General features: G+C 47.5%; 1 protein-coding gene across 1 annotated transcript in view; it reads left to right on the forward strand.

Moving 5' to 3' along the window:
- Nucleotides 1-13161, forward strand: part of OLFML2B (olfactomedin like 2B) — a 42199-nt gene extending 29038 nt beyond the window's left edge. The window contains exons 7-8 of the mRNA XM_022565552.2: nucleotides 10547-10723; nucleotides 11273-13161. Of these exons, the coding sequence (XP_022421260.2) occupies nucleotides 10547-10723; nucleotides 11273-11874 (779 nt within the window). The 3' untranslated portion in view covers nucleotides 11875-13161. The remainder of the gene's footprint in view (nucleotides 1-10546; nucleotides 10724-11272) is intronic.
- Nucleotides 13162-22549: the final 9388 nt, after the last annotated feature.

Genomic DNA, 22549 nt, shown 5'->3' on the forward strand with positions numbered 1-22549 from the left:
ACCCTGTGTCCTAGCCGCTATTTGCCTAGTGGTAGGAATGGGAGACAGGGATACATTTTCTCTTGTTGTTCAATATTCTGTTCAACCAGAATAACATTGTCACAGAGGATGTAAGCTTCTGCTTAAAGACTGGCCTGTAAGATTTTTCAGAAGAGCTGGGGTTCTTTTTCTTTTTAATTTTTATTTTATATTGGACTATAGTTGATTAACAATGTTGGGTTAGTTTCGGGTGTACAGCAAAGTTATTTCGTTATACATATACATGTATCTATTCTTTTTCAGATTCTTTTCCCATTTAGGTTATTACAGGATATTGAGCAGAGTTCCCTCTGCTATACTGTAGGTCCTTGTTGGTTATCTATTTTATTTATTTATTTATTATTATTATTTTTTACATCTTTATTGGAGTATAATGGCTTTACAATGGTGTGTTAGTTTCTGCTTTATAACAAAGTGAATCAGTTATACATTTACGTATGTTCCCATATCTCTTCCCTCTTGCATCTCCCTCCCTCCCACCCTCCCTATCCCACCCCTCTAGGTGGTCACAAAGCACCGAGCTGATCTCCCTGTGCTATGCAGCTGCTTCCCACTAGCTATCTATTTTACATTTGGTAGTGTATATATGTCCATGCCACTCTCTCACTTTGTCACAGCTTACACTTCCCCCTCCCCATATCCTTAAGTCCAGTCTCTAGTAGGTCTGTGTCTTTATTCCTGTCTTACCCCTAGGTTCTTCATGACATTTTTGTTTTCTTAGATTCCATGTATATGTGTTAGCATACGGTATTTGTCTTTCTCTTTCTGACTTACTTCACTCTGGATGACAGACTCTAGGTCCATCCACCTCACTACAAATAACTCCATTTTGTTTCTTTTTATGGCTGAGTAATATTCCATTGTATATATGTGCCACATCTTCTTTATCCATTCATCCGATGATGGACACTTAGGTTGCTTCCATCCCCTGGCTATTGTAAATAGAGCTGCAATGAACATTTTGGTACATGACTCCTTTTGAATTATGGTTTTCTCAGGGTATATGCCCAGTAGTGGGATTGCTGGGTCATACGGTAGTTCTATTTGTAGTTTTTTAAGGAACCTCCATACTGTTCTCCATAGTGGCTGTACCAATTCACATTCCCACCAGCAGTGCAAGAGGGTTCCCTTTTCTCCACACCCTCTCCAGCATTTATTGTTTCTAGATTTTTTGATGATGGCCATTCTGACCGGTGTGAGATGATATCTCATTGTAGGTTTTTTTTGTGTGTGTTTTTTTTTGCGGTACACGGGCCTCTCACTGTTGTGGCCTCTCCCATTGCGGAGCACAGGCTCTGGACGCGCAGACTCAGCGGCCATGGCTCACGGGCCCAGCCGCTCCACGGCATGTGGGATCTTCCTGGACCGGGGCATGAACCCACGTCCCCTGCATCGGCAGGTGGACTCTCAACCACTGTGCCACCAGGGAAGCCCTCATTGTAGTTTTGATTTGCATTTTTCTAATGATTAATGATGTTGAGCATTCTTTCATGTGTTTGTTGGTAATCTGTATATCTTCTTTGGAGAAATGTCTATTTAGGTCTTCTGCCCATTTTTGGATTGGGTTGTTTGTTTTTTTGTTATTGAGCTGCATGACCTGCTTGTAAGTTTTAGAGATTAATCCTTTGTCAGTTGCTTCATTTGCAAATATTTTCTCCCATTCTGAGGGTTATCTTTTGGTCTTGTTTATGGTTTCCTTTGCTGTGCAAAAGCTTTGAAGTTTCATTAGGTCCCATTTGTTTATTTCTGTTTTTATTTCCATTTCTCTAGGAGGTGGGTCAAAAAGGATCTTGCTGTGATTTATGGCATAGAGTGTTCTGCCTATATTTTCCTCTAAGAGTTTGATAGTTTCTGGCCTTACATTTAGGTCTTTAATCCATTTTGAGCTTATTTTTGTGTATGGTGTTAGGGAGTGATCTAATCTCATACTTTTACATGTACCTGTCCAGTTTTCCCAGCACCACTTATTGAAGAGGCTGTCCTTTCTCCACTGTACATTCCTGCCTCCTTTATCAAAGATAAGGTGCCCATATGTGCGTGGGTTTATCTCTGGGCTTTCTATCCTGTTCCATTGATCTGTATGTCTGTTTTTGTGCCAGTACCATACTGCCTTGATTACTGTAGCTTTGTAGTATAGTCTGAAGTCCAGGAGGCTGATTCCTCCAGCTCTGTTTTTCTTTCTCAAGATTGCTTTGGCTATTCGGGGTCTTTTGTGTTTCCATACAAATTGTGAAGTTTTTTGTTCTAGTTCTGTGAAAAATGCCAGTGGTAGTTTGATAGGGATTGCATTGAATCTGTAGATTGCTCTGGGTAGTAGAGTCCTTTTCACAATGTTGATTCTTCCCATCCAAGAACATGGTATATCTCTCCATCTATTTGTATCATCTTTAATTTCTTTCATCAATGTCTTATAATTTTCTGCATACAGGTCTTTTGTCTCCTTAGGTAGGTTTATTCCTTGATATTTTATTCTTTATGTTGCAGTGGTAAATGGGAGTGTTTTCTTGATTTCACTTTCAGATTTTTCATCATTAGTGTATAGGAATGCCAGATATTTCTGTGCATTAATTTTGTCTCCTGCTACTTTACCAAATTCATTGATAAGCTCTAATAGTTTTCTGGTAGCATCTTTAGGATTCTCTATGTATAGTATCATGTCATCTGCAAACAGTGACAGCTTTACTTCTTCTTTTCCGATATGGATTCCTTTTATTTCCTTTTCTTCTCTGATTGCTGTGGCTAAAACTTCCAAAACTATGTTGAATAAGAGTGGTGAGAGTGGGCAGCCTTGTCTTGTTTCTGATCTTAGTGGACATGCTTTCAGTTTTTCACCATTGAGGACAACGTTGGCTGAGGGTTTGTCATATATGGTTATCTATTTTAAATAGAGCAGTGTGTACACGTCAATCCCAAACTCCCAATTTATCCCTCCCCACAACCTTCCGCCCTGATAACCATAAGTTCATTCTCTGTGAGTCTGTTTCTATTTTGTAAATAAGTTCATTCGTATCCTTTTTTTTTTTTTAGATTCCGCATATAAGCGATATCAAATGATATTTGTCTTTCTCTGTCTGACTTATTTCACTATTTCACTTAGCATGATAATCTCCAGGTTCATCCGTGTTGCTGCAGATAGCATTATTTCATTCTTTTTAGTGGCTGAGTAATATTCCATTGTCTATACGTACCACATCTTCTTTATCCATTCATCTGTCTTACACAGAGGATGTAAGCTTCTGCTTAAAGACTGGCCTGTAGGATTTTTCAAAAGAGCTGAAGTTCTTTCCTTTTATGTCTACTGTAGAAAAAAAACACAGGGACGTGGACACAGATATAAGGGCTTCTTCAAATACCAAGGGATGAAAAGAGGGGGTGGCACAGAGAGAAGGGTGGCTGTTTAGGCAATGTGGAGTCTTGGCAAGTTTTTTCAGGAATCACTTTTAATCATGTATCACTGTCAGGTGCTTCTCTCAGGCTGCTGTTAGTGTGGATGGGAGTTCTTTTCTGGAACCTTCTCTGCAGACCTCCTGCCTGCCTGTGCCTGGCCGAGTAGGACTACACGTGGTCATCATTTAAATAAAAATCATTTGGCTGAAACCAGCACAGGCCACTGATTTGTTGCCTGTGAAAGGTTGCTTGCTGTTTACTGAGCCTGGCAATTTTGACTTTGAGCTGTCTGAGTGCTTTTAAATGGGGCTGCTTTTGAAAGGAATATCTTATCCCATGGTTTCTAAACCTGGTTTTGTAATACCCTAAAAGGTCCACCATTTTCCTCAGGGGAATTGTCAAACTCTCAGAAATTCCCAAAACAAGCAAATTGGAATTAACTTTTGGCCAAAGCATAGTAGCTCTAGGACAGGAGAGGAAAAATGCCGTCAGTGACGGGAGCCGGGGCTCGGGAAGGGAAGGGACGGGACAGGAGCGGTCACCATCCTCAGTGTCTGGGAGAGGTCTGCTCAGCCTACTGCAGACGAAGAGGACACGTGCCACGTTGCCAAGGCTTTGCAGAGTCCCGTACTTTAAGGACTGCAACTCCTGCTGCACGTTTTAGAAGAGGCTGCTTTGGGGTGGGGGTTGGGAGTGGAAAGGAGCAGACAAAGAGGACAGTCAGGACGACAGCACTACCAGAGAGCCTGCCTCATGGTCGAACCTAGGCCATATGATTGGCTAAAGACTGTCTCCTTCACAAAGTATACCACCTTAACAATCCCCGAGGCCTGGCCAGCCACAGGCTGTGGGCACGAGACAGCCAGCCGGCCTGCCACATGTCAGCGGGCCTGGTCCGAGGCAGCCTGGTGCTGACACGGACAGGGGCAGGGCTAGCCAGATCCTCCACGGCACCCAGCCTCGGGACCAAGAAGTGTCCCAGTTGGCTGCCCTGAGTCACTTGACAGGCAGCTTTCCCAACCCCCAACTCCACAGACACACTCTGCTCTCAGTCTCTTTGTTGGGGCACCTCACCAGCCCCCTGAAACCACGAGAAACTTCAGTCAGAACACAGAGGCCGCTGGCCCTAGAAACAAGGCGAGAAAGTGGAGACGTTCCTTGTAAATGGATAAGGAATAAAGTCTGTGCCTCTCTGCAAGGATGAAGCGTCCACTCCTAATTCACTCAGCCCCACGCCGTGCTGGCTGTGAAAGGGGGTGAGCTCTGGTTACATCTGCAGAGGGGTCACCGTGAGGGGGATACGGGCGACTAAAGTGGCCAGGGCTGGCAAGCGGCAAGGTATGCAGTCCAGTGGAGACTGTCTTTGGTTCTGAGGGTGGAGCTCCATTTCTGAGTGTGGTCCCCAGGGCAGAGCTGACCGCATGAGCCTGTGCGGGCATGGGGGGTGGGAGGTCAGGGGGATTAAAGAACGCCCATCGCCCTGGCATTCACAGGGCAACATACGGGAGAGAAGCCTGCTGATGAAGGGAATGGGACGTTGGGACTTATATCTAAAAGTGGTACAGAAGGTTCTAAGCCGGGGGACGACATTCAGATCTGTCAATTTAAGGAAAGTACTGGGTGCTGGTGATGCGCAGGTTCTGTAGGTGTTGGTCGTGCAAAGGCAGGTGAGGCAGCATCCCTGACCTGGAGTTGCCACAAGCTTGTATATGAGACACATAAACACCGTTTCAACTCAGGGTGGTGAGTGAATGCATGGGTGCTTTGGGGTCAGAGACACTCTCTTCTGAAAAAAGAAGCTGACCTAGCTGTCTTGAGGGATGAGGAAAAAACAGCCAGGAAGGAAGGTAGCACTGCAGTGAGAAGGACCAGAGCCGCAAGAGCCCCAGGAGTGAACCAGTTTGGTCAGGGCCAGCTATGCATTTTGTAGAGCCCAGGGCAAAATGAGAACATAGAGCCCCTCGTTCAAAGAGCAGGAGAAAAGTGCCATTGAAGGTAGTCAGTATAAAGCTGTTTCCTTTCTTCTCTGGCCTCTCTCTCTCTCACTTGGTTTTTTCCTTTGGATTTCATGCGATTGTAAGTAAAGGAATATTAAAAACTTGAGGGCTTCCCTGGTGGCGCAGTGGTTGGGAGTCCGCCTGCCGACGCGGGGGACGCGGGTTCGTGCCCTGGTCTGGGAGGATCCCGCGTGCCGCGGGGCGGCTAGGCCCGTGGGCCGTGGCTGCTGGGCCTGCGCGGCCACAGCGGTGAGAGGCCCGTGTACCGCAAAAAGAAAAAAAAGGAAAACTTGAATAGCATGAATTTTATCATATTGTGCACTGCCAGCTTTCAATGCAAAGGTCAGATTATTTAACTCATGTGGAATCCACCAAAATGACAGTTGGTATTTCACGGCTCCTATATTCGTATGCATTTTGTGCCTAGCAGACCAGTGGAAACACTTACACAAAACTTAACTCATCTGTTTCTGTTTCACTTCTTAATTCACCAGCTTTTGTACACTCCCTACTTTTGCCTTACTGAGTAAGGAAGACTAAAAAGAAAAGGGACTGTGAGTTGCCCTATCTTTCCCTTTTCTATGTCATTTTCAGCATGAGTTGTTGGCTAATATGAGGAAATAACACAAGTAAGAAAGAATATGATAGGGTTATTTGGTTATTTATGCTTCTTAGAATACGACTGCCTTCTTTCTGCGTTCAAAACAAGTTCTGTTCAAATGGAAATTGTGGCCTCTGGGGCTGTCGGGCCCCACTTACTCAGTCATAGGGACAACACACCTGCCTTGTCTTCACTTTGAGTCTCGCTGGACTCCCACGTGAAGTGGGTCCACCTGTGTTCACTGGGCATAGCAAATGCTGCAGAGGTGGAGGGAAAGGGCAGAGAGATGAAGAGGTGGGAGACAGCAACCAATGGGTGTGCGGTGGAAGAGAGGGGGACATCAGGGAGGACCACAAGGCTCGTGGCTTGGTTAACGGTGTGCCATGCCTTTCTCCAGGACAGGAAGTACAGGAGGAACAGGCTGTGAATTGAAGCAGATGAATTCCATTTTTTTTTTTTTTTTTTTTTTTTGCGGTACGCGGGCCTCTCACTGTTGGGGCCTCTCCCGTTGCGGAGCACAGGCTCCGGACGCGCAGGCTCAGCGGCCATGGCTCACGGGCCCAGCCGCTCCGCGGCATGTGGGATCTTCCCGGACCGGGGCACGAACCCGCGTCCCCTGCATCAGCAGGCGGACTCTCAACCACTGCGCCACCAGGGAAGCCCCCAGATGAATTCCATTTTTAATCCATTAAGTCTGAGGAATCAGGAGGACACACAGGAGAGAAATGTCTAGTAGGTGTTGGATGTCTGGTGCTCAGAAACAAACGCCGGGCTGTATAAGAGCTGAGTGGGCCCAGGGAACACAGGAAGAACAAGAAGATAAGGGGCTAAAAGTGGGGCTCTAAGGGATAACATCTGAAAGGTGGGCAGAAAAGAGAACCAGCCAGAGGCAGTATGACCAGGGGGTGAGCGGGGACCAGGAGAGTGGGGTGTGAAAGCCCAGTGAGCGAGGGAGGTGGGGGGAGGTGGGCGGGGGTTTCAGACAAAAGACAGGCTTGACTAGAATAAAAAGACCAGAGAGCATCCCTGATGGACAGGGTGTAAGCATTTAAGGCGGCCATCAGGGGAGGAGTTGAGGAGTGTGTGGGCTCCCCTGCACCCTGCAGGAGAGGCCTGCTGCGTGAACACTGGAGAGCCCCAGAGGGCACGGGAGCCTCTTGTTTGCTGATTTCTTTGCGTTAGATGGCAAGATTTGAGCAGGTTTATATGCCGAGAGGAAGAGCCCCTACTTTTCAGACCCCGGGGACCTTTGATGCAGGGCCAACTGTCTCCCAGGACTATCGATGACTAAATGAGTTAATACATAGAGACGGCTTAGGAGGTGTTCCCCGTCACCATGCTTCGGGGGAACACTTCTAAGATGAGTTGCAGGCAGCACTCTCTTTTCTCTTCAGTGCCTTCGAACTATCTCCCTCCCTTCTCTCATTACCCTTGAAGAGGAGTAGACAGGCTGCATCTTCTCTCCAAGGCTGACAGTTTGCTGCCAAGGGTGGGAGCATCTGAATGGCCCCAGATTCTCAGACCTGGGTCTGGGCCTCATGGTTTACTGATCTCCCTTGAACCTGTCTTCAAATGCTCTCAAAACCACACTTGTCTGTCCCACTGTTCCTGCCTGTGCTGGACCACCCTGTAGGCTGCCGGCATTTGCTCTGAGGGCATGTGGAGATACAGCCTGAGGTCCTGGGTATCAGGACTTTGAAGCTGTAAGCTGGGACTCCCCTCTTCCTACAGAAATAAAGATGCCAGAAGCTGACTCCATCTGTATTAGTTTCCTATGCCTCCTGTAACAAATTACCACAAACTTAATGGCTTAAACAATAGAAATTTATTCTCTAACAGTTCTGGAGGCCTGAAGGCTGAAGTGAGTCTTATAGGACTAAAGTCAAGGTGTCAGAAGGCTGGTTCCTTCCCGAAACTCCAAGAGATAGTCCATTTCTTGGCCTTTTCTAGCTTCAGGTGGCTGCCAGCATTCCTTGGCTTGTGGCCTCATCACTTCCATCATCAGGTTGCCTCCTCTTCTGTAGTCAAATCTCCCTCTGCCTCCCTGTCATGAGGATACTTGTGATTGCAGTTAGGACCCACCTGGATAATACAAGATAGTCCCCCTATCGCAACATCGTCTCTTTTGCCATATAAGGTCACCTTCACAGGTTCCAGGGATTAGGACCTGGTTACCTTTGGAAGCCATGATTCAGCCTACCATACCATCATCAGAGTGCATTCTCCAGGCGCTCTTGTCAAGTAGGTAGGGCATATATTATACTCGTTTTACTGTGGAAGAAATTAAAGCTTTGTGACCTTTTAAAAGAAACACAGACTTTGGAGTCAGTAGCAGGGCGAAGACCAATGTCAGGCCTCTGTCTGCAAACCCGGGGCACATTCTATAGCCTCACATTAAGCGCCTCTCATTGCAGAGCCTTAGCGCTGAGACAGGACCCTGCAGGGATTTGGGGGGGGCTGCCTGGGGCAATGCGTTACATCAAAAGTTAGATGAGTCCTGGCTTCCAGGAGCTCATCTGCAGTTTCCATATCTGGGCAGGGAGGTGGCATAGCCATGGCAGAAACCCCTGGCCTTGCACAGCCCTTTGTGGGGCTCTGGGCATGGGTGGGGGGCTGCCTCTCAGACAGGGAGTTGATGTCTTCACTGGGCTTTTCCAGGGGAAGGGGGCACATAAAAATGCCCCTCCCTGGGGATGGCACGCTAGGGCTCACCTCAGTTCTAAGGAAGCACAGCTTCTCCACTGGCAAGCCAGGGCCCTGCTCAGCGCCAGGGAATGAGATATTTTCCATCAGACCTCTGTTGCCTGGGCTCAGCCAGAGTCATCTATTTTATTGTCTCGAGCAGATGAACTCAGATGTGGGGGAATGAGGCTTTGGCTGGTAGGCTCTGTTGTTTGTCTTACAGAGGCCAAAACCCTCTCCTCTCTGTCGGACCAGGACCTAATAAACCCCACACGGAGATGCCTGAGCCCTGCCAATTGCACCCAACTGTGGGCCCTGCCTGAGAAACAATGTTTATCCTTCTTTCAGACGCCTGGCTGCCCCAGGCCCGGGGCCAAGGGCACAGCGCCTGCCCTGTCCTGCCAGCTCAGACTGCTATGGGGGAGCAGAACGGATAGAGCAGACTGCAACAATTTGGAAGTGGGCGTGGCCTGGAGTTTAGAGAACCCTGAACCTGAATTGTAGCCCCTTACTCTTTGGTTCCATGTGACTGTCAGGGACAAGTTACTCTCATCACCGTCGCCCATCTGTGCACCAGTCTTGATGGCAGTGGGGGGGTATTCTGCGGGTCCCAGCTGCCAGGAAGAGTAGGAGGAAGTGGTAAAGCCTGGATTAATCTGCTTCTCCCACTGCCCCCTCCATTGTCCTCTTCCCATCTCCTTCATAACCCACTATTGCAGAGACAAAAAGAGCACGTGCTCTCTGTAGTCACATGTTATTTCAGGATCATTCAGGGCCGTGTTCAATAATAATACTGCATAGTAAGCATGCAAGCAGGCTTTCAACTTGATTTAGAACCCAGCGTGGTTCTAGTGGTCTTTTAGGGCCTCTCATGGGCACCAGGTCTCTCCAAAGAGTCACTCAGGATGGCATTGCAGAGTTCCTGTCCCCTTAAAGCAGACTTGACCTTTGAAGGAGTCTCCTACAGCCAGAGTAAGCTCCTTATGTGGGAACTTGGTCCCCGGCCCCTCCAATTTCCCAGAAGGGGGCCCTGGCATCCTACCCACAGAGGCACAGGCTTGAGGACAGCTCTCTAGGACCCAGAAGGTGGGCCTCAGGGACGTGACGTACACTGCACAGTCAGGGCTGGTCTCTGCTGGTGGCCTGGGCCAAGCCCCTTGGGGTAGCTCAGTGGCTGGTGAAGCTCCACGTTCCTGGTCATACCTGTAAAGTCCTCTCCTCTGGTCACACTTCTCATGCTGCCGTGTATTCATCCAAGTTTCAGAACATCTGCTCAGTGCCTGTGGCCTGCCAGACACTGTGTATTCTGAGGACTGAGGACACAAAGAGGAAAGCCACAGACCCTGCTCCGTGGGGCTTATGCTCTGGATGGGGGTGGCTTTGAATCAGGAGAGATATGCACAAACACTGCTGAGATATAAGATGACATGTCCTGTAAGAGAGGTACATTCACAGTACTATGGGAGCAGGATGGAATCCAGTAAAAGGCTAGAATGGTTTTTCAGAGGAGGATGTGGTGTCAGAAAAGGGCATTGGAGCTTAGCTCCTTGAGGGATGAGTTTGTAGGATTGAGAAGTAAGAGGACAGCCAGAGCAAAGCATGGTGGCGTGAAAGTGGCCCAGGATGGTGACAGTAGATGGCTTCATAGGAGTCGAATATAGGATAGATGAGGGGAATAGCAGGGGACGATGCTGAGAAAATGTCTGGCGTCAGGTTGGCTATACAGGGCCGTAGAAGCCTGCCGAGGAGTTCAGACTCCAGGTGGCAGAGCCGGCAAGGGTTTTAGGGGCGGGGCGTTCTTCAATCATCCCAACCTCTCCATCCACCTCTCCTCCATCAGGAAGGTGCAAGGACACCCTCTCCACAATCACGGGGCCAACCACGCAGAACACATACGGGCGGAACGAAGGGGCCTGGATGAAGGACCCCCTGGCCAAAGATGAGCGGATTTACGTAACCAATTATTACTATGGCAACACCCTGGTAGAGTTCCGGAACCTGGAGAACTTCAAACAAGGTACGTGATATGGGTCCACCTTAGGGGGGCTCCTCCTTCCCCACTGTCCTCTGTTTTAGTCATGGCCAGCTCTCTTAGGGTGGAGACAGTGGACAAGAAGGGCAACGCCTTCTTCTGATGGTAAAAGGACCTTCTCTGGTAGCAGGATGTCCCTCTTCCACACTCCCTCACATTCTCTGCTCTCTCATCTCTCAGCCCTGCCCCTCCTTCCCAGTCCCTGGGACATGGGACAACCTGGAGTCTGGTCCAGAAAACAGTAGTGATACATCCTCCCTTTCCCATGGCCCTTGACAGTTTACAAACCACGCTCACGTACATTAGCCCTCTGGATCCTTGAAACAGCTCAGCGAGGGGAGTGGAAATCGTTATTTCTAAATGACAGACGAGGATGCTATACAGAACTAGAAAGTGGCAGAACCAAGACACAAACTGTGGGCTCCAGACCTCAAGCCAATGGCACGTCCCATCTCTCTGGGCTGCCCCCTCCCTGCCTGACAGGTTGTCTCTGCACCGTTGCCCTCAAGCCTTCTGCCTTCTCACTGCCCACAGGTCGCTGGAGCAATTCCTACAAGCTCCCCTACAGCTGGATCGGCACGGGCCACGTGGTGTACAATGGTGCCTTCTACTACAACCGGGCCTTCACCCGCAACATCATCAAGTATGACCTGAAGCAGCGCTATGTGGCTGCCTGGGCCATGCTCCATGACGTGGCCTACGAGGAGGCCACGCCCTGGAGGTGGCAGGGCCACTCGGACGTGGACTTTGCTGTGGATGAGAATGGCCTGTGGCTCATCTACCCGGCCCTGGACGACGAGGGCTTCAGCCAGGAGGTCATCGTCCTGAGCAAGCTCAACGCCGTGGACCTGAGCACACACAAGGAGACCACGTGGCGCACGGGGCTCCGGCGGAACTTCTACGGCAACTGCTTCGTCATCTGTGGGGTGCTGTACGCCGTGGACAGCTACAACCAGCGCAATGCCAACATCTCCTACGCCTTTGACACCCACACCAACACGCAGATCATCCCCAGGCTGCTGTTCGAGAATGAGTATTCCTACACCACCCAGATAGACTACAACCCCAAGGACCGCCTGCTCTACGCCTGGGACAATGGCCACCAGGTCACCTACCATGTCATCTTTGCCTACTGACACTCCTGTCCCCAGAAGCAGAAGTGCAGAGGGGCTACTGGCACCTTGTGTGTGTGTGTGTGTGTGTGTGGGTGTGGGTGTGTGTGTGGGTGTGTGTTGTTTAAAAAATATATATTATTTTGTATAATATTGCCAATGTAAAATGACAATTTGGGTCTATTTTTTTTATACGGATTGTAGATCAATCCATATGTGTATGTGCTGGTCTCATCCTCCATGGTTTATATTTTTGTGCGAATGAACTTCTCCTTTTGACCAGTAACCACCTTCCTTCAAACCCTCAACCCCCTCCAGCTCCCACATCTCGATCTGAGAAGATTTCTTCATCTGGGTCTTGCAGGCAGCTGGCACCAGAAGCAGGAGTGAAGGAGGCAAGAAAGAAGTGCTAAGGGGATGGAAAAACTGTTTTATGTGTTAGAGAAGTTTTTCTAGAAACCCAGAAATAAATGCTTTTTTTTTAATAAAGAAGAAATTTAAAGTCACCCCCCCAGTGCGTTTTTGTTTAGCACTGATATGACTGGCAGGGTTAGATCCCTTCCCCGGAAGGAGATGAGATCTGCGTTGCATAGAAATACCCTCATGCTGAGCTGCCCCAGGCAGCTCCTCTCCCCTCCTAATGAGGGCTTCCTTGTGGCGGCAGGAAAGGGGGTGTTAGAGATTTGGAATGAGCTGACCCCTACACTCACTTTAATTGGGGGGCATTGATCCCTTCCTGTCTCTTCCACTGTCACACCAGCTTCCTTGCGCTGTTCTGCTTTTTTCTAGTCATTAACCAAGATATGGGAACCTGTTCATTCCTTAGTCCTCCTCCGTGTGGTCTGGTGGTTGGCACTGTTGAAGATACAAAGCTGAGTGTGACCTTGACCCTATACTTCTTAAGAAGCTTACAATCCATCAATCAATCTTTCCCCTCCCCATAATCCTCTCCTCTGCCTCATCCTGAATGTTCACCTTCAGCCAGCCTTCCTTCCCAGCTTCCCCTCCAGGAGAAGGGCCTGGTTCTGAAACGAGGCCCCTGAGGGAAGTGTTTGCAGGATGGGAAGACCCGCTGTCCCTCCCCATGCACGGCCCGGCCCTGTGCAGTGCCTGTTGCCCACAACTTGCCCTTTCCTCCACATTACACAAAACGGGAGACAGAACAGTGGAAAAAAACCTGAATGGGTGTCTCCTGAGTTTAGGGATGGAGGGCAGAACCCAAGAATGACATGGGAAGACAAGCACATCATGTCACCACACTGTCCCCGCCCTGTCCACTCCCACCCCCATATAGGGAGCAGCTGCTGCCTGGTGAGTCCTTTTGCACAGACACGCTGCCCCTCCACGCTCCCCAGTCAATCCCTGTGCTGCTTACACGGTGCGTGGCTTCCACGCCCACCCTGCTAGCAGCTTCCTCCACTTAGACTATTTCAAATAACAAATATCCAATGACTTCACTTTGTCTTGGGGCTGTTTGGGTCAAATTCTCCTGAGCAAGTGCAAGTGCCTGTCAGGCTTGGAGGCAGCAGCAGGGTTTAGAGGCAGGGAGATGGTATGTCCAGGGTTCAAAAAGGCTTTGGTGGGGCTTCCCTGGTGGCGCAGTGGTTGGGGGTCTGCCTGCCGATGCAGGGGACGTGGGTTCGTGACCCGGTCCGGGAAGATCCCACATGCCGCGGAGCGGCTGGGCCCGTGAGCCATGGCCGCTGAGCCTGCGCGTCCGGAGCCTGTGCTCCGCAACGGGAGAGGCCACAGCAGTGAGAGGCCCGCGTACCGCAAAAAAATAAAAAATAAAAAAATAAAATAAAGTTTAAGAAAAAAAAGGCTTTGGTGGATGATGTTGGTGGTAAAGCTGCCCATGTCCAGAGGCCTTACCCGAGAGAGAAAGCATTTCCTCCCTAGATCCTGGCCCTTCTGTCAGGCCCCAGTTGGAGACCACAGCAAAGTCAGCCTGAGCCCACGGTAGGGCTGCTCCGAGGGAATGGGGTAAGCCAGCCGGAGAGTTGCTGGTGAGGAACTCACATCTTACGGAAATGTTTGTCTATCCATCCATCTATCATCTACCCAGTCATTCATCCACCAACCCACCCATCCATCTACGTAAAGTGATATATTTACAGTTGCCAGATTCCCAGACCAGGGCTTGTCACCCAGGGCACACTCACCCCGCCTGGGACCTCACTGCTGTGTGGCCCAGAGGCCAGGACCGGATGTGTGCCTCTCTCCCACTTGTGCCTGACCCACAGCTTACTCTCTTTGCTGCTGTCCATATGACACCAAGGCCTCCCAATCTGCCTACTCCTCGGGTTTCTGCGTGAACCTCCTAAAAGTTGGGCTGCCCTGCCACGTCAAGAAAGGAAGTTCTCAGACTTCACGTTTCCAGGGCGAGTGGCCTTCGATAATGGACCTTAGGAACAAGCCATCAGGGTCAGTAGGCAGTGGTCAGGGCTTGGTCAGGGCCCCAGCTGTCATGCAGAATTAGTTCTGGGAGGCCTGCCTCAAAAGTGCGGGTGTAGGATCCCAGGCCATGAGCCGCGTGCCCTGAAAAGCCAGAACCCAGGCTGAGGAGCCTCAAGGCAGGAGGGGCAGAGCAAGGGTCAGGCAGCAGTATTGCCTAAGCCAAAGGAGTGACTGTCCTAACCGTCCATGGCCTGGATCCGTGGATCCCAGGACAGGTGGTCAGCAGGTAAGGAGGGCTGCCCTCCACCCCTCGGTGACTCTGCAATGAGGCTCCAACGTGGAAACTCACGTGGCCGCTTACCCAAGAGTCAGTTTTCCTGCCCTAGCCCCTCAGAGCCTCCTCCTGGCCCCCTCTGTAGGTAGTCAGGAAACTCCCCCTGCTGGGGGAGCCAGGGGGCCATGATGAACAGCCTCTGGGGATGCCAGCTGCAGCCTCTCTGGGCGATCTAATTGCCCTACGGCCGAACCGCCCACTCGGGCCAGGTGAGGATCCTCTGCCCAGGTACCTCCCACACGCTGGAAGGAGGAAGCAGTGGAAGGGGTGACCTCGGGCCTGAAGCCGGGTGGTTGGAAACAGTTTCCCCGAGCACATCCAGGACTTCTCCAAGCAGCTTTCTCATCGTGGGTTTGAACTTTGGAAACATGAAGAATTAGAGAACGAGTTTCTCAGAAAGTTGGAGAGACCGAGCAACAGTCAGGTATGTACCCACCCTCCCTGGCCTTCTCCTCACCTGTGAAATGAAGGGGGATTTTCCAGCTCTCAGATTTGCTGAGGCTTCTCTGAGCTTTGTAACCTCGCACCGAGCCTGAGGCATTTTCATCCCTTGATACTGATGGGAAAATAGATTTACTTTTGTTTTCCTATTAAAGTGTTTCCCAACAGTGTCATTTTCAAAAGTGGAGAAAAATAAGACTAACAATTTATCCTACATTCTTTTTACCTTCATTTATTCATGTATACATGTATTCATTCAACAAATATTCATGGAGTCCCCCACTGGGGATCCTGAGTGACCACGACAAAGTCCCTGACCTCAGAGAGCTTATATTCTGGAGTGGAAGAGAGAAAAGAAATGGATTTGTATGTGATATGACAGGTGGCAATAATATAAAGCAGGGAAAGGATATAGAGAAACACAGGTGGAAGAGAGGGCGTGGCTTTTTGTGTAGGCAGGTGAGAGAAAGCCTGTGTGATATGGGGATATTTAGACAGAAGCGGAAGATAGCCAGGGCTGAGCATGCAGACCTCTGGAGGCTGACAGCAGGGGACAGGACCAAGCAAAAGCCCTGCAGCGGTCCCACTCAGCCTTATCAGCCCGGAGTCCCTCCAGGCACAAGGTGAGGCTGGCCAAAGCACCTACAACCAACCCAGCACCCTGGGCAGTGAGCAAGTTTATTCTGCAGGCGCTCGATAAGGCAACTCACCTGAACACAATTGGGTGATGGCGTGCAGGCCTTTTTCTCACTTGCTACCACCCAGTGAAGAGGGATGTCTGCTGGGAGAAACTGGGTCTGGGTCCTGACTCCCCCAACTTGGCCTTCATGGCACCTCAGAAAAGGAGCAGACACTGCCTACAAGGAGGGTGGGTGCACGGAAGATTCAAGCAAGGCAATGCAGGTAAAAGTAAGTGAAGAATATTAGCCAAAGTCCTTATTTAAATTTCTCAAGCAAGCTCCTCCTCTCGACTTCCCTGATAGTCTCCTGGTCTCTGGGATGTAAGCTTTAGGCTCCTTTCTTAACCCCCCCCTGACCCCACAAGATACTGTCCTTCCACCCGAGGCACTATGGGAGGCAGTGGGTACTTGTGGACAAATCTTGGCTCTTCCCTGTTCTGGCTGTGTGATCTTGGAAAAACTACTGAACTTCTCTGAGCCCTCAGTAATGAATCTGTCATATATGGCTGTTTGGGGACTTAATGAAATAACAGCTAAAGCACAAGGCAAAAAATAGGCACACAACAGTTTTTATTGTGACAACTTTCAATCAATCAGAAAAATACAGAGGAAAGTATAATGAGCCCCCGTAACCCCAACACCAATAATATAATTATCAATATTTCATTATATTTGCTTCAGCTTTTTAAAAATTTTTGCTGAAGCGTTTTAAAAACATCATGACATTTTACCCAAACTTACTTCAGTAGGCATATTTCTAAAGAAGGACATTTTTCTACATAACCTCAGTGTAACAAGATTAATGATGATCCCTTAAAATCGATAAAACCCAACTCATTCAATTTCCCCAGTTGTCTCAAAAGTGTCTTGTACATTTGGACCTTTGAATCAGATCAGTCAATGTCTACACATTGAATTTATGGTTTTGCATCTTAATTCTCTTTTCTCTCCCTCATAAATTTTATTTATTTATTTTAAAATTTATTTATTTATTTTGGGCTGTGTTGGGTCTTCGTTCCTGTGCGAGGGCTTTCTCTAGTTGTGGCAAGCGGGGGCCACTCTTCATCGCGATGCGCGGGCCTCTCACTATTGCGGCCTCTCTTGTTGTGGAGCACAGGCTCCAGATGGGCAGGCTCAGTAGTTGTGGCTCACGGGCCTAGTTGCTCCGCAGCATGTGGGATCTTCCCAGACCAGGGCTCGAACCCGTGTCCCCTGCATTGGCAGGCAGATTCTCAGCCACTGCGCCACCAGGGGAGCCCCCCTCGTAAATTTTAAATGTTGGAATAATTTAAGATTTACAGAAAAGTTGCAAAGTTATACAGAGTTCCCAAATACTCTTCACCCAGTTTCCTTTATTTGTCAAAACTAGGAAAACGATATTGGTACATTACTCCTAACTAAATTCCAGTTAGATCTTTTAGTCTAGAATAGTTTCTTCCTATTCTGCCCCCTTTCTTTCATGCTTTGATTTGCTGAAAAAATCACATTGGGTTTTCTGCAGACTATCACTTTCTGATCTGATTGCTTCCTTCAGCTATCATTTAATTTATTCCTCTCTCCCTTGTTTTTCCTTTAAACTGGCAGTTAGATCTGAAGGCTTGATTAGATCCAGGTTCAACTTTTTTGGCAAGAAGACTGCATGGTGATGCTATGAACTTGGTGCTCAGTGTTTTCCATATTTTCCCTACTTCTTCCATGGCCCCTCTTCAGCCTCACCACCCCAGGATGGCGTACTGCAAACACCCCATACCAGTTCTACTGCCTCCTGGGTCCTCTCCCACAGATCTGTCAAGCCCATTGCTGACAGATGAATCTTGCTTTGATCATGTCCCTGTAACTGTCAAATTGAACAAGAGTGTCTCCAGGGCTGTAATTATCAGGCACCTTTATTTTTTCCTACCAATATCCCTGTACATTTTTTTTGGTGAGCCTTGTCTTTTCCTGCTCTCATATGAAAACCTGGGCAGGCCCTTTGACGTTTCTGGGAACTCTTAGATAACAAAAAGTCCTATGGCCACCTTAAATAAATCAACACAAATTCAGCTGAGTAATTAAAACGTCCAGTCAATTTTACTAATCAAAATTTTGGACTTGACTTCAGCCACATCCCTGCTTCGGCCTGTTGGAGGCAGGAATCCTGCTGATGGTGGAGGGGGTCATCGACTCTCCCAGGTGGTTAACTTTGGTCCAGAGTTGAATAGGAGGGAGAGAGGGGAACAGACGGGGCAGGAAAATTATGATTTGACTGGTAAAGTCATGGTCGTCCAGCTCTGTTGGGAGGCATTTAAAACACTCGGGCACCTTTGTGGGTCCTTTGAAGAGCATCTTCCTCTTTTGATAGGGATGCTTTATTGTTTTCACGAGGACTAAAGCATCTCTATTCTGGCTAGTCGTCCACCCCTTCCCCAGCCCCTGGGATTCTAGTGATACCTCCAGCAGCATGCTGATAAAATCTCTGTCCCTCTAAAATGGCCACTTGGATCGAACTGAAGATGACCCCATGTATGACAACATCTGGTCCATGGAAAATTTTCACACATTATTTATTCTGACCAAGGCTGGGAGTGCAGGTTGGCCTCCAACTAAGTAATCTTTGCTCTACTGAAAAGTAGTTAAGCAGCGCATCTTCCCTCTCTAGGTCTCGCAGATGGGAACCAGTCACTTGTCCACTGTGACCCCCCAAAATACAAGGAACATGGATTAAGTGTCCCAACTGGTCCATTTCAAACTCTCTTCCCTTAGCCTTGAGGGGAAGCCCGGGGAGAGGGATGGGTCTCTGGAAAGCTCTCTCCAAAGGAATCCTCTTCCAACATTCTCTTTAAAAATATCCAACTCAATTTAAAAAAAAATAATCTTAATGTGGGTGAAGAGTTTAAAAGTCTCTACCCAGTTTCCAGACACCTCCTTGGTGAATACGTCATGCAGTCTTGCCCCTCCTTTGCAATGAGAGATCTAGTGTCTCCTGGGGCTTCGGCTGAAAGCTCTCACTTTCAATTCCTATAATACTTCCCAGGTTCCCTTCTCCTTGAATGCCTTCCCAGCCACCACCCTCCTTCTCTTCTTGTCATTTAGACTCTCTTCGGTGTCCAGTGTAAGGGAAGTCTTGTCCAACTCCCCAGCCAGAGCAACCGTAGCCCTGAATACCGTGCATGGCACCAACTACATTTGTCTTTTATTGCATTCATCTGTCAGCAGGTCTTGTCCGCTCAATGAGGCGTCCCTCTGCTGGAGGGCAGAAGCTGTTCCCTATTCATCTGGGACTCTCCACTTAGCACTGAGTCTGGCTCATAATGCCTGTTCATCAGAGATCTGCCAAATGAGTAAGTAAATGAATGAGGAATTCATTTTTACTGCACAAAATCCAAGGTCAAATTAGTGACTTCACAAACAGGAACCTGACCAGATTCACAGGTTTTCCTGCGGTATATATTCAGGGAGTTATTTTTCTCAAGGTTGTCCTGCCTGCAGACTCTTAGTACAATGCTCAGCAGACCGGGTGGTCTGAATATGGTTGTGCTGAAGCTCAGGGAAGTTAAGACTCGAGGAGGGCAGACTTCTGGACACCCTTGGAGAGGATCCCTGCTGGGGCCACCAGTCTTCACCCAGTGGTCGTCCTTGAGCTCAGGACATGTCCAGCTCATCCCAGATTGTCAAGACCTCATTGAGGACAATGGGTTGCTCTCCTTACTTTTAACCAGGAGACACAGAATTGTGCCCAGTTTCTCAACCAGTTATACAATTAACAGGAAATATGGTGATCTGGGTCTTTACTGAGCACAGGTGAGTCTCTGAAGGCTTGATCCTGAGTAGGTTGGTGAGGACCGCAGCCCTCCTGATCACAGAGCTTCCCCTGGCTGCCCATGCACACCCACGGCCTCAGAAACATCCTCCCCACCTCCTCCACTAACTGCCGACTTTCTCAGTCTCCCCTCCGCCCCACTCTTGTGAAATCACAAATGGACAACAGTAAAAGTCTTGGCTTTTCAGAGAAGGAAACTTGGGATAATATTTGCTTTTTTATTTTTAACTGAAGTATAGTTGATTTACAATGTGTTAATTGCAGGTGTACAGCATAGTGATTCAGTATTTTTGCAGATTATATTCCATTATAGGTTGTTACAAGATAATGGATAAAATTCCCTGTGCTAGACAGTATATCCTATTGCTTATCTATTTTATACATAGTAGTTTGTCAATCCCATACCCTAATTTGTTCCCCTTCTCTCTTCCCTTTGGTAACCATGAGTTTGTTTTCTGTGTCTGTGAGTCTGTTTCTGTTTTGCACATACATTCATTTGTATTACTTTTTTGATCCACATATAATTGGTATCATATAGTATTTGTCTTTCTCTGACCTATTTCACTAAGCATGATATTCTCTAAGTCAATCAACATTGCCGCAAATGACAATATTTCATTCTTTTTACGGCTAAGTAATATTCCAGTGTGTGTGTGTGTGTGTGTTTGTGTGTGTACGTACGTGCGCGCTCATATACACATAGATACATACATGCATACATACATACCATATCTTCTTAATCCAGTTGTCTGCTGATGGGCACTTGGGGTTGCTTCCATGTTTTCATGTATTGGCTATTATAAATAGTGTTGCTATGAACATTGGGTTGAAGGTAACCTTTCAAATTAGTGTTTTCATTTTTTCCAGACATATACACAGCAGTGGAACTGCTGGATCATATATATGGTAGTTCTATTTTTAGTTTTTGAAGGAACCTCCATACTATTTTCCATAGTGGCTACACCAATTTACGTTACCACCAACAGTGTACAAGTGTTCCCTTTTCTCCATATCCTCTCCAACACTGGTTATTTGCAGACTTTTTGATGATAACCATTCTGACAAGTGTGAGGTGATATCTCATTGTTGTTTTGATTTGCATTTCTCTAATAATTAACGATGCTGAGCATCTTTTCATGTGCCTCTTAGCCATCCGTATGTTTTCTTTGGAAAAGTGTCTATTCAATCTTCTGCCCACTTTTCTTTTTTTTTTTTGCGGTACGCGGGCCTCTCACTGCCGTGGCCTCTCTCGTTGCGGAGCACAGACTCCAGATGCGCAGGCCCAGCGGCCACGGCCCACGGGCCCAACTGCTCTGCGGCATGTGGGATCCTCCCAGACTGGGGCACGAACCCATGTCCCCTGCATCGGCAGGCGGACTCTCAACCACTGCGCCACCAGGGAAGCCCGCTCTGCCCATTTTTTGATAGAATTATTTTCTTGATATTGTGTTGTATGAGCTGTTTGTATATTTTAGATATTAACCCTTTGTCAGTCACATCATTTACAAATATTTTCTCCCATTTTGTAGGTTGTCTTTTATTTTGTCGGTGGTTTCCTTTGCTGTGCAAAAGCTTTTAAGTTTAATTAGGCACCATTGGTTTATTTTTCCTTTTATTTCTTTTGCCTTAGAAGACTGATCCAAGAAAATATTGCTATAATTTATGTCAAGGAGTATTCCACCTATGTTCTCTTCTAGGAGTTTTATGGTTTCAAGTCTTACATTTAGGTCTTTAAACCTTTTAGAGTTTATTTTTTTATATGGTGTGAAAGAATGTTCTAATTGCATTGCTTTACATATAGCTGTCCAGTTTTCCCAGCACCACTTGTTGAAGAGACAGTCTTTTCTCCACTGTATATCCTTGCCTCCTTTGTCATAGATTAATTAGCCAAAGGCATGTGGGTTTATTTCTGGGCTCTCTATTCTGTTCCATTGATCTATGTGTCTGTTTTTGTGCCAGTACCACACTGTCTTGATTACTGTAGCTTTGTAGTATAGTCTGAAGTATGGGAGGGTTATGTCTCCAGCTTTGTTTTTTTCCTCAGGATTGCTTTGGCATACTGGGTCTTATGTGGGTCCATATAAATTTTAGTATTATTTTCTCTAGTTCTGTGATAAATGTCCTGTGTATTTTGATAGAGATTGCATTAAATCTGCAGATTGACTTGGGTATTATGGTCATATTAATAATATTAATTCTTCCAATAAAAAGAGCATGAGATACCTTTCCATTTCTTTGAATCATTTTCAATTTCCTTCATCAAAGTTTTATAGTTTTCAGAGTATAGCACTTCCACTTCCTTGGTTAAATTTATTCCTAGGTATTGTTTTTTGTTGTTGTTTTTTTTGCTACATTGCATCTTCATTGCTGTGTGCATGCTTTCTCTAGTTGCAGTGAGCAGGGGCTATTCTTCGTTGCATTCTTCTCATTGCGGTGGCTTCTCTTGTTGCAGAACACAGGTTCTAGGCGTGTGGGCTGCAGTAGTTGCAGCAGGTGGGCTCAGTAGTTGTGGCTCGTGGGCTCTAGAGCGCAGGCTTAGTAGTTGTGGCCCACAGGCTTAGTTGCTCGGCAGCATGTGTGATCTTCCTGGACCAGGTATCAAACCCATGTCCTCTGCATTGGCAGGCGGATTCTTTACCACTGTGCCACCAGGGAAGTCCCATAGGTATTGTATTTTTTAATGAGATTTTGAATGAAATTATTTTTTTTACTTTCTCTTTCTGGTATTTCATTATTAGTGTATAGATATGCAACAGAATTCTGTATATTAATCTTGTATCCTGTAACCTTGCTGAATTCATTTATTCTAATAGTTTTGGGGTGGAGACTTTAGGGTTCTCTATATAAAGTATCATGTCATCTGCAAATAGTGACAGTTTTACTTCTTCTCTTCCAATATGAATACCTCTTTTTTCTTTTTCTTTTCTGATGGCTGTGGCTAGGATTTCCAATACTGTGTTAAAGCAGCAAGAGTGAGCACCCTTGTCTTGTTCCTGAATTTAGCAGGAAGGCTTTCAGCTTTTAACTGTTGAGTATTATGCTGCTGTG

Source organism: Delphinapterus leucas, chromosome 1 (genome assembly GCF_059928025.1).
Source record: "Delphinapterus leucas isolate spDelLeu-1000000601 "Yukka" chromosome 1, BTC_Dleu_Yukka2, whole genome shotgun sequence".
Taxonomy (NCBI): domain Eukaryota; kingdom Metazoa; phylum Chordata; class Mammalia; order Artiodactyla; family Monodontidae; genus Delphinapterus; species Delphinapterus leucas.